The sequence below is a fragment of the Suricata suricatta genome, chromosome 13 (assembly GCF_006229205.1).
Source record: "Suricata suricatta isolate VVHF042 chromosome 13, meerkat_22Aug2017_6uvM2_HiC, whole genome shotgun sequence".
Lineage (NCBI taxonomy): Eukaryota > Metazoa > Chordata > Mammalia > Carnivora > Herpestidae > Suricata > Suricata suricatta.
This window is the reverse complement of record NC_043712.1, coordinates 67,222,908-67,247,888: the sequence shown is the minus strand read 5'-3', so window position 1 is coordinate 67,247,888 and position 24,981 is coordinate 67,222,908. Positions and strand designations below refer to the sequence as shown.

General features: G+C 46.3%; 1 protein-coding gene and 1 long non-coding RNA gene across 3 annotated transcripts; one reads left to right on the top strand and one right to left on the bottom strand.

The window, feature by feature from the left end:
* Positions 1-10,574: 10,574 nt before the first annotated feature.
* On the top strand, positions 10,575-21,648 carry IDNK (IDNK gluconokinase). Of its 2 annotated transcripts, none has more exons than XM_029920337.1 (5): positions 10,575-10,692; positions 15,843-15,873; positions 16,271-16,357; positions 19,092-19,135; positions 20,915-21,648. In XM_029920337.1, exons 1-5 carry the CDS (start codon positions 10,601-10,603, stop codon positions 21,282-21,284), a joined length of 624 nt encoding a protein of 207 aa, XP_029776197.1. In that variant the 5' UTR covers positions 10,575-10,600; the 3' UTR covers positions 21,285-21,648. The 2 variants fall into 2 exon arrangements, with proteins under 2 accessions (XP_029776197.1, XP_029776198.1); XM_029920338.1 differs by having other exon boundaries at positions 10,576-10,692; positions 20,939-21,648.
* On the bottom strand, positions 19,064-24,597 carry LOC115276337. Its single transcript, XR_003901892.1, has 2 exons — positions 24,368-24,597; positions 19,064-22,510 (listed from the first exon to the last, which is right to left on the bottom strand). It is a non-coding gene; the product is annotated as an uncharacterized LOC115276337 (long non-coding RNA).
* Positions 24,598-24,981: the final 384 nt, after the last annotated feature.

Genomic DNA, 24,981 nt, shown 5'->3' with positions numbered 1-24,981 from the left:
TGTGTCTCCCTCTTGCTCTGCTCCTTCCCCAACTCATGCTCTGTCTCTCTCTGTCTCTTTCAACAATAAACAAACATTAAAATTTTTAAGAAAATTGTTAATAAAATAAAATCTGTGACTTCAAAGAAATATAACAAGTGAAGAAAGCATCTTAGAGTGACACCCTGAGACTTCCACCATCAGAGTACTTAACTAAAGATGGTGGAGAAGCATTTCTTTAGAATATAACTCGTTGGGGCACCTGGGTGGCTCAGTCGGTTGAGAGTCCAGGCTCGGCTCAGGTCATGATCTCACAGTTCATGGGTTTGAGCCCCACGTCAGGCTCTGTGCTGACAGCTAGATCAGAGCCTGGAGCCTGCTTCAGATTCTGTGTCTCCCTCTCTCTCTGACCCTCCCCTGCTCATGCTGTCTCTCTGCCTCTCAAAAATAAATAAAACATTAAAAAAATTTTTTTTAATTAAAAAAAAATCCAACTGTTTAAAGAGAGAAGGGGTGGCTCAGTCAGTTGAGCATCTGACTCAGCTCAGGTCATGATCCTAGGGTAAGGGGATTGAGCTCCAAGTTGGGGTCCATGCTGAGCATGGATCTTGCTTAAGATTCGTAAGGCACCTGGGTGGCTCAGTCAGTTGAGCATCCGACTTCGGCTCAGGTCATGACCTCACAGTTCATGAGTTCGAGCCCCACGTCAGGCTCTATGCTGACAGCTCAGAGCCTGGAGCCTGCTTCAGATTGTGTCTCCCTCTCTCTCTGCCCCTTTCTTGCTCATGATCTGTCTCTCTCTGTCTTTCAAAAATAAATAAATGTTAAAAATTTTTTTAAAAAAAGATTCTTTCTGTGGCGCCTGGCTGGCTCAGTTGGTTGAGCATCCAACTTCAGTTCGGGTCATGATCTCACGGTTCATGGGTTCAAGCCCCGCATCAGGCTCTGTGCTGACAGCTCAGAGCCTGGAGCCTGCTTTGGGGATTCTGTGTCTCCCTCTCTCTCTGCCCCTCCCTTGTTCGCACACTCTCTCTCTGCCTCAAAAATAAACATTAAAAAAAAAAGATTCTTTCTCTCTCTCTGCCCCTCCCCTCTGCTTGCACCCACACTCTCTCTCAAATGAAAAATAAATTTAAAAAATGAAAGAGAGAGGATGCCCCGAGGTTACCAGAGGCATGAAAGCTGCGTGTTAGACTGACGGGCTAGCAGAAGTCCTATGAGCCAGGCTGACATCAGGGTGGTCAAGAGGCCCTCCCACTGTGTCCACACTGGAGACAGCTTCCATTCCGTGACCACGGGGCTGCAAGTACCGCCACACGCATAGGTGGTCTCCAAAGGTCTACCAAGTGGACTTGGATAGTATGCTCATTTCAGAAGACAATGATCAAAGCATTTTGTTTACATAGATTTCAGAAACTTGAAATCTAATATTAAACCACAATTTTCAAAGGCATCCTAGTACATTTTTTATCAGGTTTTAAAACTTTTTGTCTGCATATTAAAACTTATGTGTTACAATAATTAAGATCATTTGAACAACAACAACACAATGGCAGTGACTAATCTGCATTTTGCAGCCGGCAGGACACCTTGGACCGGCTTGGATTTTACTTTAAACTTCACTGTGGTCCCACCAACTTCTTCCTTCCCCACCAGCCAGCTGTTAGGTGGGAGCCAGCGGTGGCGCACTGTCTGCAGCTTTTGATTCTTCCATGTGAAAAGGGGCAGTGCAGTCATTTACACTCCATTCAGACTCTTTGCCTCTTACAAAATTAAACAGCTACGAGAAGTTCATGTAATGCTTGTGGAAGGTACAATGCATATTGGCGGCGCTTGCCTCATTATGAGCCATGTGTTCGCTTCTCCTGTTCACGGGTTTCTTCGGAAGGCAGTGGGCTTTTCTCTTGCATTTCTGTTGCCTTCGATTTCAGTTTGACGGATTTCCCAGTGTCAGTCATATCGGGTTTGTGAGACAAGGTTGCAGACGAAACAGAACAAGGTGCCAAAGCAAGTGGAGTCTAATTTGTGCACCGGCCGCCACAGGGTGTCCATCCTATTATATTCTTCATGATTATATTTTTTAGAAAGTTGTACATACACGTCAAAGATTCTGTTTAACCTTGGAGTATTTTCATCTCAGTAGCATGTCACTCCTGATGAGTCAACAGTAATATATACTATGGTATTATGCAGTACTATAGTATAGTAGTGTATACTACTTTAATATATAGTGTATATTACTGTAAGTAACATAGCAGTATGTAATATAGTAGCTAAAATAGGAATTGACTTAACAACTGAACAATTTTCTCCTAACTCAGTATCAACTAAGCCTTTCTTTCAGCATTTCTACAGCATTTTGCAGTTTACAAATGCTTTCAGCTTCAACAATACTGTGATGTAGGTAGAACAAATATTCTCCCATTCTTTAGAAGGAACTAAGCTCCCCAAATTTAAGTGGTGTGCCCAAGGTTGAGATAGTTCTTTTAAAAATTCTTTTATCTTTATTTATTATTGAGAGACAGAGCATGAGAAGGGGAGGGGGAAGAGAGAGAGAGAGGGAGACACAGAATCCGAAGCAGGCTCCATGTTCTGAGCTGTCAGCACGGAGCCCGATGCGAAGCTCGAACTCATGAACCGTGTGTTCATGACCTGAGCAGAAGTGGGACGCTCAACTGACTGAGCCGCCCAGGCCCCGAGATTGTTCTTAATCCATTGATGGAAGCCCCATCAAAATTTGATGTATCCTGCAAGAAAATTGAGAACCTAACATTCTTCTTACTGAGATGCATGATTTAGAGAACCTGGTTTTGGTTTTCTTTCAGATCACTTTGGACTTGAGATGAGGAACTAATTTCATTTGAACTGCCATCAAAAAACGAGTTTGTATTTCATTATACTGTTTACGAATTAACTGAGGCATAACACTTTTCAAAAACAAGCATCATTTTATGATACCAATAATGCAAAGTAACAATTGTTTCTATCATTTCCATTTGCCTGTTTAATAGTCCTCAAGTTTATTGCCTTACCCATTCCTTCAGGGCCAAAATTTCTCAAGTTTTGATGTAAAAAACAAAAAAAGGCCATCATGATATCTTAAGAATAAAGGACACATGTGCAAACAACTAATTGTCAAGTTTGGCTCTTTCTCCACAGTTAATGGTTCTTCATTTGTTCCAGAATAAAATCAATGGCATGTGGTTAGGCATATTGTGACACCATATGCAGACGCTTATAGAACATAAAGAATGACTTTCCAGGACTGAATGATACCAGACTGGAGTAGGAACCCTACTTCAGTCTGTGGACACGGAAGTTGGGTTACCATTTGCATGCAGTCACCAATGAGCTCTGTCCATCATTTCTGTGCGATCCAAGATGACTCTGACAGAGCCCCAGCCACCTGCCACCATCTTGACTCATCACTGTGAATCTGTATTCTCCAAATCCACAGAAGTCAAGTCTCAGGAAATAAACCAACCAGTTGTTGAACTTAACCTAGAACCTAAGCCTTTCACTAGGTTCTATGTAGATACCTTATAAAAAGATATCAAAAGATGCCATCTCTCCCATCGATATAAAACCATTATCAATTTTTTGTTAATTTTTAACATTTATTCATTTTTGGGAGACAGAGACAGAGAGGGAGCAGGGGAGGAGCGGAGAGAGAGGGAGACACAGAATCCAAAGCAGGCTCCAGGCTCCGAGCTGTCAGCACAGAGCACAATGCGGGGCTGGAACACACGAACCACGAGATAATGACCTGAGCCGAAGTGAGACGCCCAACTGACTGAGCCACCCAGGCGCCCCTCATTATCATTAATTTTTAAAAATTCAGCTTTATGTTTATCATTTTAAAATTTGTGACAAATATATGTCTTAATTAACTGAAATTTTTGGCTTCATGTGTTTCTTGAATATCCATTTCTTTCTCCAGAGAGAAAGAAAAATTCAAATTATTGACCTAGAGTTTTGCAAACTCTGTTCACAAGGAATACTCATTTTCCCATAAGATGGACCAACTAAAATAATATGCTGGGAATTCACATTTCACCAATCCACAGAATTCAAGTTTATGAATGGAATTTTCTCAAGATTTTCTCCCATACACTTACTCTCACTTTTTGATACATGCTAATCTTGTCTGTAAACAAGCAGTAAATGATTAGAATGATAAACTGACAAACATATTTACTAAATCTTTTAAGTGTGTAAGTTGTTTTTAATGCTTATTTATTTTTGAGAGAGAGGGGGAGACAGAGGCCCCGAAGCAGGCTCCAAGCTGACAGCAGAGAGACCAAAGCAGGGCTCAAACTCACAAACTGTGAGATCATGACCTGAGCCGAACTCAAGAGTCCGACGCTCATCCGACTGAGCCACCCAGGCACTCCAATTGTCTAACTTTTCTTATATGCATAAAAAACATTTTTCTGCTGGTAAAGTGATTCCTGGTTGATTTGACAGAGATAAATATCAAAATATTGGAGCATATTATATAAAAATGCCATGATTTCTAGTTTCACTCAAAAAAAATTTTTTTCAGAAAATACATTAGATACAAAACTTCTCCAGGCCACAAGCAAATAATATACATAAAGTAATAAAAGACAAATTGGAAAATATACACAAAGAGGCTTTTACAACTCAGTAAGAAAAAGAAACAACCAATAGAAAATGAAGGAAGGTCATGAAGAGAATTACGCTGAGGAGGAGCTACAAATACAGTCTCCAGCAATTCCCACACAGAAATAACGCACAATACAGAGTAACCAACCAGGACTCATTAGACTCTTCACAGCTGGTGGTAAATATCTACTGAGCCCATTCAATGCTTTCTCATTCTGAATCCATGCCCACCAAGGAATCTTCTGACTAATAATTTGTTTTGTCAGGCTTCTGGAAAACCCGAATAGAATGAACTGAATTGTAAATCACGAGTGCATAAATTAGCTCTGGGACGTAGACATCAGGCTCAGAGTAACAGAAACTAACAAGCCAGGGAACTGGCGAGATGTTAAAGTGTACCTACTTGCAACTAGTAGATAAAGTCCTGGAGATCTAATGCACAGCACAGTGATTACAGACAACAATACTGTATTATAGACTTCAAAGTTGCTAAGAGACTAGATCTTAATTGGTCCCACCACAAAAAGGAGATGGTAATTATGTGACATGATGGAGGTGTTAGCTAAGGCTTTGTGGTAATTGTAATATGTAAATGTATAACATATATATATATATATATATATATACACAGTATATGTTTACACAATGTTATACGTTGATTGTACCTCAAGTTTTTTAAGTTTATTTATTTATTTTGAGAGAGACAGAGAGAGAGAGGGAGAGCTTGTAGGAGGGACAGAAAGAGAAAGGGAGAGGGGCCCTTGGGTGGCTCACCTGGTTAAGTGACTGACTTCGGCTCAGGTCATGATCTCGCAGTTCATGAGTTCAAGCCCCGGGTCGGGCTCTGTGCTGACATCTCGGAGCCTGGAGCCTGCTTCGGATTCTGTGCCTCCCTCTCTCTCTGCCCTCCTCTGCTTACATTCTCTCTGTCTCTCAAAAATAAATAAATGTTAAAAAAATTAAAGAGAGAGAGGGAGAGAAAGATAGAGAATGCTAAACAGGCTCCATGCTATCAGGGCAGAGCCCAATGCAGGGCTGGAACTCTTCAACTGTGAGTTCATGACCTGAGCCGAAACAAAGTGTCAGATGCACAAGGGACTGAGCCACCAGGTGCCCCAAGAAACTAGCACTTTGTAACAGAAATGTGTAGCTAACAAAATGCTTTCACATTTGTTAACGATTTTGAGTTTGCACCAAAATTATTTCTCAGGACCTAATCAACCCTGGAGAGACCAATAGAAATCAATTTTATGGACGTATAAAGCCAGGAATTAAATCCTTTACTAGGAAAGTGTTGATTCCAGGAGGAGTGGGAATGCTACGGGATATGCTCAGGATTTCACACAGGGACAGAGAAGAGCAAGCTAACAGAATGGACTTGAGGGGGTCAAGGTGAGGAATAATAAAATTGCTTTCCCTTTGCAACCTCCTCAGTAGGGCTCGTCCAACAAACTGGTTCCACTAGGGGTCAGGCTTTACTTGAAGTCTATACCTGTCCCTTCTCCCTTCCTCCCCCTCCCCCTTCCTCCTTTTTCTGTCCCTCTCTTCCTCTCTCCTAGCTAGTCATTCAGCAGGTGTATTTTGAACCCTTGTTACACACCAGGCACTGTACCAGATGCTAAAGATACAGGTAAGGCTCCCACAGTCACATAGACAAGAGTAGCATTCAGACTTTAACAAAGTAAATTGTGGAAACAAAATTACAAACCCCATATTCCTGAACTCAACCTTGGTTAGAAAAGGTACTTAGAACCAAAGCTAACCAGCTCATCAGTAGTTAATAATCAGCTCTTCCAGCAGTTCTCAAAGTGAGGCCCGCAAAACCCTGGGGTCCCTTGGGAGTTTGAGAGCATCCCAAGACTTAAAGACTTTTCTAAACAAACAAGCACTTTCCTTTTTTTTTTTTTCTTTTCTTTTTTTAATTCATTTTTGAGAGACAGAGAAAGACAGCAGAGAGAGCAGGGAAGGGTCAGCGAGAGAGGGAGATGGGCTTTGAAACAGGCTCCAGGCTCTGAGCTGTCAGCACACAGCCCGACGTGGGGCTCAAACCGATGAACAGTGAGATCATGACCTGAGCCAAAGACGGATGCTTAACTGACTGAGCCACCCAGGCGCCCCAACAAGCACTTTTCTAATGAGATCAATGGTGATCTTACAAAGGTAATTTTTAAATATATTGTATAGTGAAGTGTGTCAGCATCTGAACAAGTTGCATTCCTGAACTAATATTTTCTAAATAATCAGTGCACAATGTTACAAAATCATTTCGTGGTTAAAAGATCTATTGAAAGTAAAAGATAGGTGAAGGGATTTTAATCTAAGAGAGTACAAACAGCTCATTTGCATGGTTTCAGATTCCATATTGCAATTAGACTTTAAGAAACTCCCACTTGTCAAGTTTCAATATATTAAAGAAGAATAGGAAAGCTCTGTTAAAAGTCTTGCAAAATAGCCCCACCTCCACCCCACCCACCATTTCTAAAGCATTTCCATGTGAGGCTGTATTATCTTCAAATACTTCAATCAAGAACAACACAGTAATTAAACACAGAGGCTAGTATTCTATTCAACAGTCATCTGTTAAACCAGACATGAAAGAGGTTTGCAAAAATGTAAAATAATGTCACTCTTCTCATTCATAGTTTCAGAAAACATTGTTCTTAAAGTTTACGATAGCATGTAACGGGTTTATTATTTTCTTTTTTTTTTTTAATGTTTATTTCATTTCTGACAGAGAGAGAGTGCGTGTGAGCGGGAGAGGGGCAGAGAGAGAGGGGAAAGAGGACCTGAAGCAGGCTCAGAGCTGACAGCAGTGAGCCCCATACAGGGTTTGAACTCACAAACCGTGAGATCATGACCTGAGTCGAAGTCAGGTGCTCAACTGACTGAGCCATCCAGGTACCCCATGTTATTTTCAGTTTTAAACAAATCAATAAATATTTTTAAATTTCTCAGTGGGAATTTTTAATGCAGTTAATTTCAACAGACACCATCCTTACATACAAAAGTTCTTTGGATTCCTCAATAATTTTTAAGAGTGAGGGGCACCTGGGTGGCTCAGTGGGTTGAGCATCTGACTTTGGCTGGGATCATGATCTCACAGTTTGTGGGTTCGAGCCCTGTGACACCTCAGAGCCTGGAGCCTGTTTTGGATTCTGTCTCCGTTTCTCTCTCTGCCCCTCCCCTGCTCACAAATTGTCTCTCTCTGTCTCTCTGTCAAATGTAAATAACCATTAAAAGAGTTTTTTTATAATAATTTCTAAGAGTGAAAGAGTCCTAAGACCAAACACTTTCTCACAACACCATCTTAATGGAATGGCGAGAGGAAGCGGAGGTTTCTTCTGTTTCTGCCAATGGGGAAAGGAATTCAGTCATCTGTAGCTGCGGAGGAGGTCGCTACTAGAGGGCAGTCAGATTTGAAAAGAGGCCAGAAAGTTTGAGACGGTTGCTATGGAAAACCAGGAGGGTGCCCTCAGGCTCCTCTTACGTGCCTCCTTTGGGACACTGTGTCTGAGGCCAGTGGTCATGTGGAGAGCTGTTTCCAGATGACCCCACCTGCTAGCCCTCACTGTTCTCACAAACCCAGAGCTGAATCTGCTGAGATTTAAGCAGAGGTAGGCTGTCTGCTAGGCATCTGTCTTTTTATTTTAATTTTTAAAAATATTTATTTAATTTTGAGAGAGAGACACACACACACACATAGCATGACCAGGGAAGGGACAAAGAGAGAGAGAGACAGAGAATGTGAAACAGGCTCCAGGTTCTGAGCTATCAGCACAGAGGCTCAAACTCATGAACTGTGAGATCATGACCTGAGTTGAAGTCGGATGCTTAACCCACTGAGCCATCCAGGTGTCCCATCAGTCTTGATTATAGTCATACTAGTAGGCTTACGTAAAGTGGCATCTTAATGTCATTTTAATTTGCCTTTCCTTCATGGTTGATGATGTCGAGCTTATTTTCATGTGTTTATTTTCCATTCATATATCTTTGGAGAAGGGTCTATTAAGATCTTTTGTCCACTTGTCAGTAGGGTTGTCTTCTTCCTGTTGAGTTGTAAGTTTTCTTCATATCTTCTAAATCCAAGTGTCTTATCAGACATGTGACTTGGAAAACGTTCTGTCATTCTGTTGCCTTTCACTTCCCTAATTGTGCCCTTCGCAGCCCAAAGCTTTTAATTTTGATGAAGTCTAATTTTATCTATTTTTTCTTTTATTTCTTGTGTTTGGGGGGCTAGATCCAAGAAACCACTCCCTCTTCCAAGTTCACAAAGATTTGTGCTTATGTTTTCTTCTAACAGGTTTTGGAGTTTTAGCTTTTACATTTAAGTCTCTGATCTATTTTGAGTAAATTTTGTATATGGTTGAGGTAGGGGCTCAACTTCATTCTTATTCATGTGGATATCCAGTTGTCCTAGCATCAGTTGTTGAAAAGACTATTCTTTCCACATTGCATTGTCCTGGCATCCTTGTTGAAAATCAATTTCCCATGAATACATGGATTAACTTCTAGACTGTCAGCTCTATTCCATTGGTCTATACAAGTATCCTTATGCCAGCACCACATTGGTTTTTATGAGTATATAAGTATAGCATATTTTGTAATTAGAAAGTGTGAGTCCTCTAACTTCTGTTCTTCTTTTTCAAGATTGTTTCTATATCCTTTGAGTTTCCATATGAATTTTAGGATGTGGTTGTCAATTTCTGCAAAGAGGTCAGCTGGGATTTTGACGGAGATTGTGTTCAATTTGTAGATCAATTTGGGGAGTACTGCCACCTCAAAAACATGACGTCTTCAAAACCATGAGAAGGAGATGCCTCCTCTCCAGGTCTCAATTTCTTCATCTATACAACGCCTATTCAGGAACACCCACTATGGCTAAGTAGGTATAAAACAAAGTTAGTGCAGGCTATTGAAACACTCATTAGATAGATGCTTTATGTTGGCTTTATTTTCAAGGACACAGAAAATGAATTCGAGCAACAAAGAACGTTGTGCGGAATGTTGTTGGAAGTGCTTTTAATAAAATATTTTAAATGACACATAACACTGTTCTAAAGCAAATTGGTCCTTCAAAGGGGGTGCTTAAGGAATGTACCTGGAAATAGAAGCCCAGAATAAATCGCAGAGCCATACAGCCATATGTTCCACTATGATCCAATCTATATTTGACAACAAAAGATGTCGGCCTCATATTATTGTAACAAAATGCCAGGTTATGATACACTGTGGACAGTATGATCCCAATTTCATAAAGTATTCATAACCACCTATCTATATGGGAGGAGGGATCAGTTTAAGAATAGATGTTTACACTTATGATGAAAAACAAATAAAATAAAATAATAAAGCAAAAAAATGGCTGTCTATTGTTGCATGGTGTGGGAAAGTGTGAATTTATTTTCTGCTTATTCTTTCTACAATTTTTAAAAAATAAATAAGAGCTATTTCCATTGGCGGAAGACGACCAGGGCGAGGCTCCCCAGCAGGGGACTGAGGTCTGCAGTTGGAGAAGAGCAAGGGGAGGGGCTGAGGGCCTGCTCGCTCCCGCCCGCGGGAGGCTACACTTCCCCGCATCTGCCCGGGATAGACAGTGGGACCGGGCGAGCGGCGGTGCGCTGAGCCGGGCGGCGGGATAGGGCGTGGCGAGCAGCGGGGGAGCGGAGCCTAGCGGCGGGAGCGGTGCGGCCTGAGGGCGGGTCCACGGGGTGGGGCGAGGGGCGGGTGCGGAACGGTGCACCGAGCCGGGTAGTGGGCGAGGTGAAGCGGACCTGGGCGGGGGCAGGGCGGGGCGAGGCGGAGCCATGCAAAGGAAGCGGGGGCGGAGCGCAGAGCCGGGAGGTGGGAGAGGCGGAGCCATGCGGCGAAGTGAGGCGGAACTGGGCGGGGGCAGAGCGGGGCGAGGCGGAGCCATGCAGCGGGGACGGGGTGGTGGGCGGGGTTGTTCGGCCCTGGGGCCTCTGGGTCCTCGGTGGTGGGGGAGGTGGGGCGGATGGGCCCTGGAAGGCGGCGGGAAGAAGCCGGAACCCGGGCCATGGCGGCGCCCGGCGCGCTGCTGGTGATGGGCGTGAGCGGCTCGGGGAAGTAGGTCCGGGAGGGCCGGGGACGAGGGGGGCGCCCTGGAGGAGGCGGCGCGCGCGGCGGAGGCCAGAGTCTGAATCACCGTGCCGGACTCCTGGGGACGCAGGGTTCTGAGGAACCCCTCCCCCCGCTTCCCTTTGCAAATGAGGAAGCGGAGGCCCGGGACACCTGCTCCCTCTCCCCACCCTCCAAGCTGCCCGACCCGGGGCGCCTGGCCGGGAACCACAGATTCTCCCCTATCAAAAGAGGCTCTAGCGAAGCCTCGTTATAGAGAAGCGCCTGCTGGGGCGCCACCTGCTGTGGCTCCTACGGTCACTAGTGCCAGTGTTTGGGAGCCTCCGGTCAGATCAAGGCCCAAAGCCTGGGCAAACCTCTCCCCACACGGGGTCCCAGTCTCCCACAGACGTTGGTCTGGCAGGGCGGAGCGGCAGCCCTCCTGAGAGGTGCTGGCTTTTTGTGATTGGATTTTAGAAAGGGAATTAATTTCACCTTCTGGTCTGTTTTCTCTGTTCTGTGATCAGCGTTTTATCAGCTTAATCCCCCAGGGGTTTGCAAGAAGGAACACCGGATGCCACAAAGCCTCTGCCTAGCCCGGTCTGGCCAACTTGAGGGCTGGGAGCTAGACTTTGGCTTCCAGATTAGACCAAACTCTAAGCATGCCGTTTACCGGAAAAGGCAGCTACAGCAGCATTTCGCCCCAGGCAGCAAAAGACAGATCTTAAATCAAGTGAAATATCATAACTTCAAAGGCCTAGAATACCCTTCTAGAACCTTCTGAATCAGAAACTGCTTGTGTGGTCAAGTATATATTAAAGAGATCTTTCTTGCTCCAGGTAGGAAAGTTTAGATTTGCAAAATTACTGTGGCATTTTTAGCCTGGTATTCTGAGAGATTAATTTGGGGAGACTTAAATAAAATAAACCCGGGAGTCAGAAAATCCTTAGCTGTTGTAGGGTTTGAAGAAGAATGTAAGACTGCTTCTGTGGTGTGACAAAGTGGGTGTCAAGAGCCAGAGGTCACACAGCTGCCTGGTTCTGTGAGCCTGGTCAATTCATGTGCCCCTCTGCCTTGGATCAGATGGGGGGAGGGGAGTGCTGAACCATATGGTTTATGTGGTTATGATATTCATGCATTCAGTAAATATTCTAGGGCTCAACCTGACTGTGTCACTGATATATACTGAATAGGACAGATAAAATCCCTACCCTCAAAGAATTTACCAGTACGTGAATAAATCCATGTACATAGTGTGCCAGCAGTGATAGGTGCTCCAGGGGAAAATAAAGGACAGTAAGTAGAACAAAGAACAACAGGCAGGATGGTGAGGGAAGGCTCCTCTGAGGCAGTGGTATTTGCACAACATCCACAAGAAGTGAGGGTCTGAGCCTGTTGGACACCTAGGAAAAGATCATTATAGGCAGACAGAATGGCAAGTGCAGGGCCGCCTGTGTGGCTCAGTCAGTTGAGGGTCCGACTTCGGCTCAGGTCATGATCTCATGATTGGTGGGTTCGAGCCCCGTGATGGGCACTGTGCTGACCGCTCAGAGCCTGGAGCCTGATTTAGATTCTGTGTCTCCCTCTCTCTCTGCACCTCCCCCACTCATGCTCTGTTTCTGTCTCAATAGTAAACATACAAAAAAAATTTTTTTAAATGGCAGGTGCAAAGGCCTGGGGGCTTGATCTCTTGGTGGACTACCAGGGAAGCCATTGTGTCTGAATGACAGGAGAGGAGGTCACAGAAACAGTGAAAGTGAAGTGATCATATGCTGGAGATATTCTTAAGGTAGAGCCAGAAAGATGCGTTAATGGACTGGATGTGGGGTATGAGACACAGAGAGAGGTGTCAAGGATGACGTCAAGATTTTTGGCTTGGGTAACTGGAAGTAGGGAGTACTATTGACTGGTGGGGAAGCAGTAAACAGAGCAGGTTTAGGGGAAAAAACATCAGGAGCTCAATGTGGGATGTGGTGAATTGCCTATCAGTCATCCAAGTGGATTTGTTAATCCAAGTGGTTGATTGGATATCAAGTCCAGAGTTCAGGAGAGGAACTTTAGGAATAAATGTAGGAATCCTTGGTAAACAGATATATTTAAAGACATAGATGTTGAGATCACCAAGGTAAAGTGAGATGCTGGCCAAGGCCTGAACCCTGAGCCTCTGATGGTGTAAGTTCCGTGTCAGCTGTTTCTAATAGACTAAGTAATAGAGTGAGAATTGATTATGTTGATCAATGGATGGAGCAACATTGAGTTCTTTGGTGACTTTTGTGAGCCCACTACAGCTTTGCAGGATTTTAAACTATACATAGTGTAACGTTTACAAGAAAAAAAATGACTCAAAACAATAGTCTCAAGCCAGAAAGATTGTAGTTAAACCACTGTTAACACAAAGTAATGTCAAATCATAATTATACTTACTTACTATGTTCATTGTCTCACCTTCCCCTATCTGGAGGTAAGAAATCTTCTTCCTTTATGTTTACTGACTTATGTGTCTAGAACAATGCGTGGCGTATAGTAGGTGAGTCATAAACATTTGTTGACCGAATGCATGAATGAATGGACACATGAATGAACTGAGTTTTTGAGTAGGTGGCAATGTTAGTTTTCTTTATATGTTAACAGCCTTAGTGAAGCCACTGCGGCTTCTTTCCAGGTTTCCTTCTGTTGATGGAAGGTGCTCAGGCCTTCTGAATATCTTTTGCATTTAATCTGTGCCCCCGCCTACCATCACTGTCCTACTGTTTTGGTTTTTTTTTTTTCAGGATTTTTTTCCTTAATCCTGATTTATACCAACCCGCTTGGAGACCTTTGGGCCCCAGCCTGGGTTGTAATGGGTTTCTGAGCCGAGCACTGTGCTTTATTCCTACTAGGGAGCCCCTGTCCACTTTGAGTCCAGCTGTTCTCTGGTTTAGGAGGTTTGGGTAGAGAAGCAGACAGTGACTTTTCCTTTTATCTCCTCCCTACCAGTCTATACCCAAATAGTTAGCTCTTCTTTTACATTGTGAGTGGTGGCTAACGTGTTCATTCCTGGCTAATCTTGGTCCTAAGCGTGATTTCCGTTACGGACAGCTCTGGCTTCACCAACCATGGACTTAGTCACCAGTAAGTAGGCTGCAGTGTGTCACCCTGTGTGGGCTTCAGCTCAGTGAACCTAGAGGAGCAGCTCCAGTCCTCTTCAGTCCTTTGGCTACACCAGGGAGCAGATCTCAGTTGGGTACACGTGTCTCTCCAACACCTCCCTGATCTCTTCTTAACAAAAGAAAGACAGACCCTTAAATCCAGCTAGAATGTAAGCGGGATCTTACTTTGGTTACCTTAAATTTAAGGAAAGTGATGATGGCTTCCAGTAGGAGGTAAAAGTGTTTCCGTCTTTTAACACATTTCCTTAACTTGAGATTGTGAGTTCAAGACCCACGTTGGGTTGTGGAGATTACTTAAATAAATAAAACTGTAAACAAACCAAGTAAATAACTGGATGGGATGCAAAACTTAGGAGGGAGGGCCTGATGAAATGGTAGGAGGATACAACCAAAACTCTGAAGGTGGTCCTAAAATGACTGGCATTTGGGCAGCAGGTTAGAAGTTGAGACTTCAGTTATCATGAACTGTCTGCCAGCCTGCACGCTGACCCATGGCGCAAGCCTCAGGGTGGCTGGGAGCACATGGCGGTGTGCCAGCCATCACGTCCTGGGGACTAGGAGGTGCTCTGTAAGGACTGGCTGAGTGAAATTAGTGAGTGGATAAACGCAGCTCAGTTCCCGCGTTTCGCAGGCGAGGAACAGGTGTGGAGGCAAAGGTGACTTGCACAGAAGCACATGGCCATTTAGTGGCCAAGGGGGACGGTGGCCAGATGTTAGGTGCTGAGACCCAAGCCCTTCTCACCGAGAGTGCTGCCTGGAAGGGCTCCAGCAGATCCTGATCAGACGCACCGCACAGAGGACATTTCCCTTCCGGGTTGAATGAGTGCTGGTAATTCTCATCCTGAATTTTATTTTATTCTTTAACAGTGTGTCTCTGTTAGCCCCCACACAGGGTGTTAGTGCTTTTATGAGCTCCTTGAACCTTGTCCTGGGGGGCTGGCCACCCCCTGCCCCCAGTCAGACTCTTCCTTCCAATATCCTCAGTAGAATCTTATCTTTATTCAGTACTTTTCCTTGATATATAATATTCTACAGAACAAGGACCAAAAAGTTTCAGAAAGATTTTCAGGAGTTGAATGAAATCTTATACACAAGAAAACCTTGGTTTGTGAGCATAATTCATTCCAGAAACATGCCTATAAAGCACTTGTATATCAAAGCAGATTCAAGAACAATTGGCACAGTTGTAACCATGTGACATTTGGCATCATGTAGTACTAGGATTGCAAGATGTGGCTCATTTATCAAGTTAAAATTTATTAGAAATGTTTGCTCTTGTGGATAACTCGCAGAAGAAGTTACTCATAACCCAAGGTTTTACTGTATTGCTTTTTGGAAAAGAAAATTAGTGGTAACTCAGTAATTATGTCATTTAAAGGTTTAAAAAATTTAACATTTATTCATTTTTGAGAGACAAAGACAGAGTGCCAACAGGGGAGGGTCGGAGAGAGGGAGACACAGAATCCAAAGCAGGCTCCAGGCTCTGAGCTGTCAGCACAGAGCCCAACATGGGGCTCGAACCCACCAATCATGAGATCATGACCTGAGGCAAAGTCGGATGCTCAACTGACTGAGCCACCCAGGGACCCCAATTTTTTAAGTTTATATATTTATCTTGAGAGAGAAAGAGCACACAAGTCAGGGTGGGGAGGGGGAGGGTTAGAGAGACTTTCAAACAGGCTTCGTACTGTCAGTGTGGATCTCGATGTGGGGCTTGAACTCATGAACCATAAGATCATGATCTGAGCCAAAGTCAGGAGCCAGATGCTTAACTGACTGAGCCACCCTGGTGCCCCAGTTATGTCATTTAAATTCCTGGAGAAAACTAATGTCATGGTCTAGACTCCAGGGTCAAGAGCATTACTGTCACTGCTTCAGTATCCTAAAGTTAGTGGGTTTCAACACAGTGGGACAGCCGCCTGTGCCTGTCTCGCGGGGCACCCCTGCATGGTGGGAGGCACGTGTGGGTTGGGAAGGACAGTCACCTGAACCTCTGTGTCCTCTCCACAGGTCGACTGTGGGCGCCCTGCTGGCATCCGAGGTAACCTGTTCTGAGGCCTCCCAATTTCCAGGCCCATGTGCTGCCTCTGCTGCTCTTCCATACGCACCCTTTCTTCCAGCCTGTTGTGGTGTGTCAGACAAACCACGGACGTGGCTTGTGAAACCCAATGGAGCAGTTTGGGTTTTCTGTGGTGATCACCAATAGTGATGAATGAATGGAGCAGCAGCCCCATGAGGGGCAGTGACGTGGGATCAGGGCCTCCCTGGTCCTTCCCTTCCCCCACCCCAGGGTGGGAGTAGCAGGTGGAGGGGAGGCCGGGGGGCGGTGGTGAGGAAAAAGGTGGCAGGCTTATTTCCACACCTGCCCGGTGATACTAGTGATATTTATCACACGGCTGCACTGCCTGCCACACACACCTTTCACGTTGTTCTTAAAGCTAGGATGGAAATTCTATGATGCAGACGACTATCACCCAGAGGAAAATCGAGTGAAGATGGGAAAAGGGATCCCGCTGAATGACCAGGTAACATTTGCCATCTGTTTCCAACACAGACGCTCCAGCCAGGGGCACAGTGGGGCTCTCGCAGCACCTGGCGTGGGAGAGTTCCTGCACGAGGGGACCCGTGCACAGGGCTCCAGAGCCAGGCACACGGGGTCCTGCATGTGTCAGCTTTGGCCCTGAACTTCTCTCTCAATGCAGAGTCAGGGGCGATACCACCCTGCCAGGACACTGTTGCAGGCTGTTAATCCGCAGAATTCCATTCCCGAGACTGCAGAGGCCCACCTGTGCCCCAGACCTGTGCCTTCATGCTCTCTCCCCAGGGCCACGTCACCAGACTCACATCCACCCCAAAGCCAGAGTGAGCGTTACAAATTCAAATCCAGCCCTTTAGAAATTTCCCATCTCAGGGTCAAAACCAAGCACGTTTGTTGTTGCTTGGTTTTGTTTTGCTTGCCCTCACGATGCCCCACTCCCATGGGAGTATGCCCACCCTCCTCTCCACCAGGGCCCCCCTGGCCCCTTTCCTTTTCTTCTTTTTAATGTTTTTTTATTTTGAGAGGGAACACGAGCAGGGGAGGGGGCAGAGAGAGAGGGAGGAAGATAGAATCCCAAGCAGGTTGCATGCTCAGCTCAGAGCCCAATGCCGGGCTTGAACTCACAAACCCATGAGATCATGACCTGAGCCAAAACCAAGAGTTGGACGCTTAACCACCTGGGCCACCCAGGCGCCCCAGCCCTGCCCTTTTCAGCCACTCCCACTGCCATGCTCCTCCCCACAGGGCCCTTGTATCTGTGGTTCCCACTGTCAGGACTGCACTGCTGTCCCCTCTTCCGGTAACCCGCTCATATCACAGCTCAGCTCTTGTGCCACCTCTTCAGGGAAGCTCTCCTGGACCTACTGAGGGCAAGCCTGTAATATAAACTCTCGCAGCACCACAGCCCTCACTGTCCTTGTCCCAGTTGCAACCTGGCATTTGCAACTTGGTACAGTTTAAGTGAACAAATGAAGGAGAGAAGGAATGAATGAACAGTAAGCTCGTTCCTTTATGCACTGTGATGAGGCCAATTCCTCAGGGTCCCTCTCAGAGCAGAGGTACACACTGTGGGCTCCCTGGTGTGACTGGCTGTCGTCCAGGTGAGATGGGAGGGCCAGGTCCCTGTGGCAGCTGAGAGCAGCCCCTCCCCCCACCTCAGACTCACAGGGCAGGAACAGAGTGGAACAGGCCAAAGACCAACACTGACATTTTCCCTTTCAGTGACCTTGGCCCCAGTGCCGTGTTGCCACCAGCTCACTCTCTCCCCTTTGTCCCACCTTGAGGGACTGGAGTGTGTCTCTCTCTCTCTCTCTCTCTCTCTCTCTCTCTCTCTCTCTCTCTCTCTCTCTCTCTCTCTCTCTCTCTCTCTCCCTCCCTCCCTCCCTCCCTCTTTCAGAGAATGTGGCTTGAGTTGGCAAAGATTCAAATTTGGAAGATTCAGAATGAAATTTGCAACAGTTGACTTCAGAAGACGGAGAGGGGGGAGGGAACCGTAAAAGATAATAACGGATAGGATAATAATGATGCCATACTAGAGATAATGGACTTAGTGCAGACGACCTCTCCACCACTGAGCTTGTGTAACCTTTGGCAACTGGCTAAGTCTCTCTGTGCCTCATTTTCCTCCTGTGGAGTACGGATGGTAAACAGGACCCATTTCTTTGGGTTCTTGGGAGGATTAAATGAGATAATACTAGAAGCACCTGGGTGGCTCAGTCGGTTCAACATCCAAGTCTTGATTTCAGCTCATGATCTCACGTTTGTGAGATTAAGTCCTGTATTGGGCTCCACACTGCGTGCATAGCCTGCTTGGGATTCTCTCTCTTTCTCTTTCTCTCTCTCTCTCTCTCTCTCTCCCTCTCCCTCTCCCTCCCCCTCCCCTCCTTCCTCCCTCCCCCCTTTCCCTCTGCCCCTCCCTCGTTCTTGCATGCGTGCCCTCTCAAAAATCAGGAGGGTCCAGAGACCTAATTATATGTGTAGTCTCTTCCTGCTCTTTCAAATACCAAAACTGAAGCAAGTATAGAAAACCTAGGGTGCCTTGGGTGGCTCATTCAGTTAAGCACCTGACTATTGATTTTCAAGCAGGTCATGATCTCACGGTCTTGAGATCAAGCCCCACATTGGTCTCTCTGCTGAGGAGGCGTGGAGCCTGCTTAAGATTCTCTCTCTCTCCTGCCCCTCCCCTACTTGTGTGTGCATGTATGCTCTCTCTCAACAATAAAGAAAACCTGAATATAACACAATGCTCATTTAAAACGCTGAATCTGTAACCAGAGATCTCCTCTCAAAAAAGGCCCCAGGCCCAGATGGCTTTTCAGGTGAGTTTTGGTCAGCTTGGACCACTGTAACAAACTACCCCCAATTGCGGTCTTAAACAAGAGACATTTAGTTCCCACAGTTCTGGAGGCTGGAAGTCCAAGATCAAGATGCCACATGGTCAGGCGCTCGGTGAGGGCCTTCCTCCTGGCTTGCAGGTGCAGGGGTGTAGGAGGGGTTGTGGGGAGGAGAGAGCTCCCTAGTCTCCTCGTCAGTGAGCACCAATCTCACCATAATGTTGCTGTGTGGAGCCACCCAGTGACTTAACCCCACAACCTTGCATGTGGCTTAGTTCTCAAAACCACTAAGCTCTCTCTGGACTTTAACACTGATGATCACAATGAACTATGTTTCTGTACAAATAAACAATACCTGGAAAAGTCACTTGATATCTTTAATTTCAGGACAGGATTCCGTGGCTCTGCAACTTACATGACATTTTACTAAGGTAAGAGAGCATCAGGCCTTAAAAGAAAATTCATCAGAGAGTAGAGGGGGAAAAATACACTCTGGAAATCATGACTCACTGATGATAAAGGATCCCAGTAATGGAGGGCACTTCCGTTAAGTAACCAACGATGATTTTAATCAGCCACAGACAGGGAATTCAGTTGGGTTCTTGAGACAAACCTTCTAGACAGTTCCACAATTATTATCTGGGAGTCTTGGTCAGCCACTTGGCCTCCACAAGCCTACTTCTTCATTTGAAAATGGGGACAAATATGGTTCCTACTCAGATTGTGTAAGAATTAGTAAGATGAGGCATGGGTGGCACTTACAGCCACATCACCACGTTTTCTTCCCCCCATTTCAAGCTGTGCTAAGCAGGGAAGACCCAGGGTCATTTGAAAGTCAACAGATAACTGGGTCACCAGACCTGGAGTCTTAAATTGTCCTGCTCTACATCAGGCTTCAGAGCCAAGGAGGTCCCCTCCACCCATCTGTGGACCTGTCCCCGGGAATCCTGGTTGAGATGTGGAGAAAGAGAAAAGGCAGGGGATGGCTTACAACTCTTGCTTTCTAAAATGAAGTTGAAATTTAATTTTTTACAAATCTAGAACCATCCGCACCATAGGCAATTAGAAAGTATGGAAGATGAAAAGTTCAGTTTACTCTTCTCACACACACCACACTGACGTGGCTGGCAGCCCTGTCTTTGCATGGGCTTACAGTCCAGGGGCTTAGGGTTTCGGAGCTTGAGAACCCCCACCACTTGGGTCTCTAACACACACAGACTCGTCAGAGATCGAACACACTGACCTGTGATGGAGGCAGAAATGAAGATCCTCAGGAGAGCAGGTATCAGACATGCAGACTCAGAATAAACAAGCTCTTGCCCATGGCTTGTGAGTGGAAGAGCCAGAAGCCTCAGGTGTGAGTTCATAGAAGTCGGTTGCTGATGATACGCTCCCCCCGCTGGGTCTCAGGTGTCATGGCCACAGAGCAAGGGCAGACCTCTCCAGAACTCTCAGTTCGGAAGCAAACCTTCTAAGGATCCGAGCCAGGGCTTACCCTTCACCTCTTTCCTGGCCTCCCTTCCCAGCCCCAGGATGACTGCCTCTCCTGACCACGGACGGGCCCACCGCAGCTGGGTGGGAGTGCCAGTCTCCAGGCATGCTGGTCTTCCCTTTTTGGTGCTTGTCACTCTGCCTCTATTTCTGGCTCAGGTTTTTTTCTTGGCACATCTCTGGAAGCTTCTCATATCCTGCTCACCTTGACCACCCAGAGTCTGATACTCCCTTTTCTCCTTTCTCCAGCTCTGCACTGGTAACTTGACCAGACTCTTCCAGCACATTGTAGAGTAGGGATGGGAAGGAGCTGGTTGTGAAATTCAAACCACTCAACACCTGTGGAGAACCGAGGTGTGTGGGGTACAGGTACCCACCGGCAGCCACCATGTCCACAGGCTTTGGCTGGGTCACGTCCTATACTGACGCCTACCAAGCACTCCCTGTGTACTGGCCACCTTGATAAACTGTTCCTCCCTACACTTGTATGGACAGGCCCTCTAAGCAGCCTCGTTTAACAGATGATGAACTGACACTCGGGGAGGTAAATCACCTGCCCAAGCCGGCTCATTTCACTACTGGAAGATCTTTACCTCAAAGCCAGGACTGCCTGATGCTTGACCACCATTTTGTAATGCCTCTCACTGGCCAGAGAAGTTAGGACCAGAGTCCTCAACCTAGAATTGACACCAGTTATTTTAAATGTCTTCATTCTTTAGTTCCTCCCCTCCCCCTTTTAACAGAGATGTAGCCTCTGGACAGCATGTGGTTCTGGCCTGTTCAGCTCTGAAGAAAATGTACAGAGACATCTTAATGCGAGGAAAGGATGGCACGCCTCTGAAGTGTGATTGGATGGGGAAGGACAAACAGCCACCTGAAGTGAAGCTCCTTGTGGTCTACCTGAGTGGGTCGTTTGAGGTCATCTCTGGACGCTTACTCAAGAGAAAAGGACATTTTATGCCCCCTGAGTTACTGCAGTCCCAGTTTGATACTCTGGAGCCCCCATCAGCTCCAGAAAATTTCATCCAGATCAATGTGGACAAAGGTCTTTCCGAGATCATTGCTACAATTACGGAAACTCTTAGATAACACGAGAATTGTTTCAGATCAGTGGTCCAGAACAACCAGGCAGAAATCTCTATCCCATCTCAAACTACGTTCTCGTATCTCTGTCAGTACTGTGTTCTAGATTCTTAAGGTGAACAAACCATCATGTACAGAGGTATGCGTGTTTGGGTGTGATTTCAGGAATCTGGGGCACTCTTGTCATTGTGGTCTGGGCACACTGGGAGGAGACAGGAGGGAACTCTGAAAGTAAAGCTTCATAGACATTCAAATTCCAGTAACCTAATCAAATGATCAGAGGAATTTCTATAATCAGTGCTGTAAATCATGACCTTATTCTTGATCATGCCTGTATTTGGACAAATAAATGAAACTTGGCTCTCCTTGACATTGACCACTCACCATTAAGTCATGTCAGACCATCTGCTAATCCTCACTCTCAAAGGTGGAACTTCGATGGATGAAGCATGGGACTCACCCAACTGTCCCCACTCATTTTACAGAGACACCAGGAGCTCAGGCTGGTGTCAGCTGCCTGCTTTTCCACTGCAAAAGCCATCAGCAGTGGACTCTAGGGCAAGGATGGAACACCAGAACTGCTGTGGCCAAGACGAAATGTACCTTTCCGAAGGTCAGCAACGTGCCAGGCACAGCCGGGCTATGTGAGGCTGCGCAGGGGGCATTCTGGGCCCCTGGGAGGGCAGTACCTGCTGGCTTTCAGCTCATCCCCCAGAAGCTCCCTGGCCTGACTGAGGCCACAGAATCCAGCTACTCTGCAGGGCCACTGATCAGCTCTGGCCAGGCAGTGAGTTTTAGAACCAATCATCTAGGGCTTTTTTCAAAAGGGCATGCAGTCTGTCTTGGGAACTACTAGTAGAATATGTGCCTGGCCTGCCGGAGAGTGAAAGGGTCCTCCAGGGTAGGCAGACCTTGCTTAGGGAAACATATGAAGCCTCCGATCTTCCTCTCTGCCCGGAGATGCGAGAGGCATCTCCTGCCTGGCTTCGGTTTACATCTGTCCTCATCATTCAGGGCCGAGCCTTCAAGTTGGCCAATGTGCTCGGGCTGGTGGAGAGTCACCCCTAGGAAGGACTCAGCCCACTGTACTCGGTGAGCCCACACCAGGCGCTCTGCAGGGCTTGAGGACCTGTAATGTGACGCAAAGCTCTGGCTCTCAGGTGGCTTACGTTGAGGTGGAAAGACAGCATCTCATCTCCTCTGGCACCGGCTAGAGTTCTCCGTGAAGGCAGCTGCCCACAAAAAAAGAATTGGTTTTCAAATAGCCTGCTCAACCCTGGTGGAAAGCCTGTTTATAATTACAGGAGCACAGAATCTATAAAGTATATTTGCAGTTGTACATTACACTGAAATTTCCAAGAATGCCATAAAGGAACAATTGCATTCCTTTTTATTTTTAGTTTTACTGAGAGTTGTCCTTTCAGAAAATCATGGTGGGTTTTTTCTGTCACGAATAGAACACACCTACATCAATCTGTGTTTGTAATTCTTCATTCACAGTGATCCACCTACAGGCACAAGTATCCAACTGTGTAGTATAACTGTTACATACTGCAACTCATTGATTACAAGTTACTTTCCCTTTTTCTCCTTTAGAGTTAAGGCATGTATTTACTCTTTGTTGGGGTAAGTTCTACTAGCAATCAGTTTCACTTCAAAGTGGAGGGGGGGGGCATTAGAAAATAGTTGTTAGGAGGATTGAATCTAGTGGGGCTGGGAACTGGGAACCATGGCTCCCGTCTTCCCAAGAGGGCCGCAGGGAGGCCAGGGTGTGAGCCAGGACTGCCCTCTGGTGGCCCAGGGGGACACGGCAAGCACAAGTCACTCTCCCACCCTCTCCTGCGCCACACCTGCACCCACACCTGCGCCAGCCACTGGCTCCAGGCCCAGGCCTGACCACCCTCTCCTCAGCCTCTCCGACCTGGGAAGTGGCAGGTGAGATTTGTCTCACCCTGATGTTCTCAACCCTGCAAGTAGCCACTTAACCACCTGTCGCCACAGATTAAATTTTCCTCTCCTATGAAACACCACCCACCTCGTGCAGTGGGGCGACAGAGATACGCACAGTGCAGAGACCAAAACTGACACAACAAATACTGGCTGTTGATACACTCCCTGCCCCTTGGAGGCTGAGGGAGTGAGGCCAGAGGATAAACTCTCACGCCCACTTTTCAGACTGTGGAGGAGCTTGTGAACCCCTAGGTAGGACAATCTGGAGTCTTTGGGCTCCCACCCTCCTCAGCTCTCAGCCTGACAGGACCCCAAGATCTGTGCACCATCTTTGCAATCAGGAGCCAGGAGAGGCTGCGCTCTGAGCATAGCACTGCTGCACACTGAGTCATCACGGGCAAGGCATCACCATGGGTGTACCCTCCAGGTGCCCCAAAGGTCCGGAAACTTACATGCTGTCAGGCTAGGCCTCTCTAGAGACCTCTTTGATGAGCAAACTACCTTTCAGTGGATGGGAGTGCAAGAAGGGAGAAACTAGGACAGGTTGACTTGGGACGCCTGGGTGGCTCAGTTAAGTGTCCCACTCTGCACGGACAGCACAGAGCCTGCTTGGGAGTCTCTCTCTCCCCCTTGCTCTCTGCCCCTCCCCCACCCATGCACACAAATGTACTCTCTCAAAAAAAAAAAAAAAGGAACAAGTTGACTTTCAAGGATATCCACCAGAGATTTTCATTTTCTGAAACTATCCAAGTTTATTCTCCCTTCACTCAATAGCAAATCTGTATGTTAAAAATGATTGAAATTCAAGTATTAACTGTAGTTCGGGATTATGAATGTTCAGCAATTTACTAAGGAAGGAAATTTGACTAGACATCCAGTCTACTAGCTATCAGCTGTGTTGGGCCTCAGTGCAGATGGTTTTTCCATCTTTAGAGAAGCTCAGGTGTAAAACAAAATCGCCTGGTGCTGATCTCCAGACAATCTTCAGTCCCTCCAGCGGAGTCCTCCCCCCCCGCCCCGCCCCAGCAACTTTAGATGCTGTAGAAACTGAATTTCACTTTTTGAGTTAAGACTGGAAAATCATAGGCCATCACTCAGGAGGATCCAAGACCTAATAATGTTGAATATCTAACACATACCTTAACTAAGGATCCAATCAGATGGCGCTGAGGGAAATGTTCCAAAATCATGGCAATGGCAGGACCTGCACACTTGAATGCTCAGAGCGCCTGGCAAAAACAACAATAGTGAGACATGGCAGACATTAGGGAGTGGTGCGGACTCTGGCACGATGGAAAATGCGTGCCTTATCTACTGCTGCTCAGCGCTCCAGATGCAGGAGCATGCCTGCACCACACAACCTATTGTACTCTTGCCGAAGGGAGAGCATGCCTTCAGAACTGGGGGGAGCTCAGGAAGGTGTCACAGAAGGACTGACGATTTGGATACATGAGGTGAACTAAGGGAGGATTCAAGTAAGCTGTGTAGGAAAGGGGGTGATTGGGTACCTTAGTAAGGGAGAATGAACTGAGGCAAAAGCTATCATTCATAAAGAAGTGTATTAGCCAGGGGTGCCTGAGTGGCTCAGGTCATGATCTCACAGTTCGTGGGTTCAAGCCCTCCATTGGTTTCTGTGCTGACAGCTCAGAGCCTGGTGCCTGTTTTGGATTCCATGTCTCCCTCTCTCTCTCTGCCACTTCCCTGCTTGTGTTGTCTCTGTCTCAAAAATAAACATTTCAAAGAAAGTGTATTA